General features: G+C 34.5%; 1 protein-coding gene across 1 annotated transcript; it reads right to left on the reverse strand.

The window, feature by feature from the left end:
- Window positions 1–324: 324 nt before the first annotated feature.
- LOC125682899 (apolipoprotein D-like) lies at window positions 325–1,510 on the reverse strand. Its single transcript, XM_048923475.1, has 4 exons — window positions 1,350–1,510; window positions 1,090–1,214; window positions 770–855; window positions 325–548 (listed from the first exon to the last, which is right to left on the reverse strand). Exons 1-4 carry the CDS (start codon window positions 1,461–1,463, stop codon window positions 325–327), a joined length of 549 nt encoding a protein of 182 aa, XP_048779432.1. The 5' UTR covers window positions 1,464–1,510.
- Window positions 1,511–1,723: the final 213 nt, after the last annotated feature.

A 1,723-nucleotide genomic window follows, 5' to 3' on the forward strand; every position in this document is an offset into this window, starting at 1 on the left:
ACAGTTACTACCCATGTTAAACAACTTAGGATTGACGCAGTGCTAGGTTGTAAAATGAATTCAGGGCCTCTTGTTTGCGGCACAAGTGCCATACCTTGTAGGTTACCGCGGCCAGTCTGTTTAAAATTGAGTTACTAGTATCCTGTGCATATATTTAAACAAACTAAGCTGTATATATCTTTGTCAAGACCTGTCATAGCTATCAAAGCCCAGCAGCAACCGCTCCTTATCTTTGTTGCATGTAATAATTAATTTCAAGATCGTGTTCACATTAAAAACGTTTATTTAAGAGACATAAAAAAGATGATATAAAACAATGGCACATTAACATCCAGTTTGATCTTCTTTCAAGAAATTTGATGTGTCTATGCCAAAGGACTCGGCCTTGGCGAAAAGTCTATTTTTAATGGATTCATCTAGTGTTCTGTCACGGCCCAAGATCCAGGCATATGAAATGTGGAAGAGTCCAAGGATATCGGAACACGAATAAATCATGGTGTGAGTTGTGTAATCTGTATCCAACACCCAATATCTACCATAGGGAGCCACTGAATGAAAATGTATAAAATACTTCGTCTTGATAGTCAGTTAATCACCCTGTTAGTTCTAGTTTAACTTTATCACCATCTGTACACGTAGCATTATTAGATAGACACACTCAAGAAGTAAAATACGATTTTACTAATCAATCAGTTTTAAATTATCTAACTTAAATGTAAATTGAAAATTTGTAGAAAAAAATCATAAATAAGAAAACCACTATACATACAATTAGAAAATCTGACACCCAGCCTTGATGGATAGTTTTGATCAGGTACATAAGCATCCCCGACAGCTTCTTTCTTTTCTCCATTTCTGAATTAGAGACAAAAAATCCACCATTTAAATACCAATCAAAGTAAATAAAAATCAAAGGTAAGAACAAAGTTCCATATTCAACTTCGTAACTGGTGCATTCATTGGTGGTATTGAAAATACCTTGTTGGTATATGAATGACCTGTGTGATAGGTTGTCGAAGGAAATACAAGTTTAAGACAAAATGTATTGTAATTTACTTAGTTTCAGGAAGACAAATAATATCAACTCACTCAAACCCAATATTATCGACTCGAATATGTCCATTGGATTGTAGCTGATAGTTTGCTGAGACACATTTTTGTTTTCCCTCAAAGTTGGCTTTGAATTTATATATTTCGTACCATATTCCAAGATACTGAAAATAAAATAAGTTATAAAACTATGAAAATTCTAAACAAAATCTAGAAGATCCGAGTGAAATATTCAGCTCTATTACATTTGTTGTTTTACAATTAGTATGACAATATCATAGCAGGAGATATAAACTCACCCTATTCAAATCAAAAGATTCCTGGGTTTTCACTTGAGCACATTTTCCAAGACCAAAGACTTGTGCCTGGGAAACACCAAAGACAGAGAGCGCGACAAATAGCAATGGCAACATTTTGGTTTTGATTTCAAGCCTGGCTAACTATTACTGCATACAGAGTTTATAGTGAAAACTGGACATATTTATACCCAGAAAAACTTACATCACACAGCGTGGTGAAACACGTGGATCTTCTTTTACATAAACAAAGATAAGATTGGATACATTCCTCACAAATACTTAAATATTGTTCACCTTTACGTTCTCGTGTTCTTAATCCGACGTTTGCACTGATCGTCCCGTGATATTGACTTTGATAGAATGGATTATGAGGT

Source organism: Ostrea edulis, chromosome 1 (genome assembly GCF_947568905.1).
Source record: "Ostrea edulis chromosome 1, xbOstEdul1.1, whole genome shotgun sequence".
Lineage (NCBI taxonomy): Eukaryota > Metazoa > Mollusca > Bivalvia > Ostreida > Ostreidae > Ostrea > Ostrea edulis.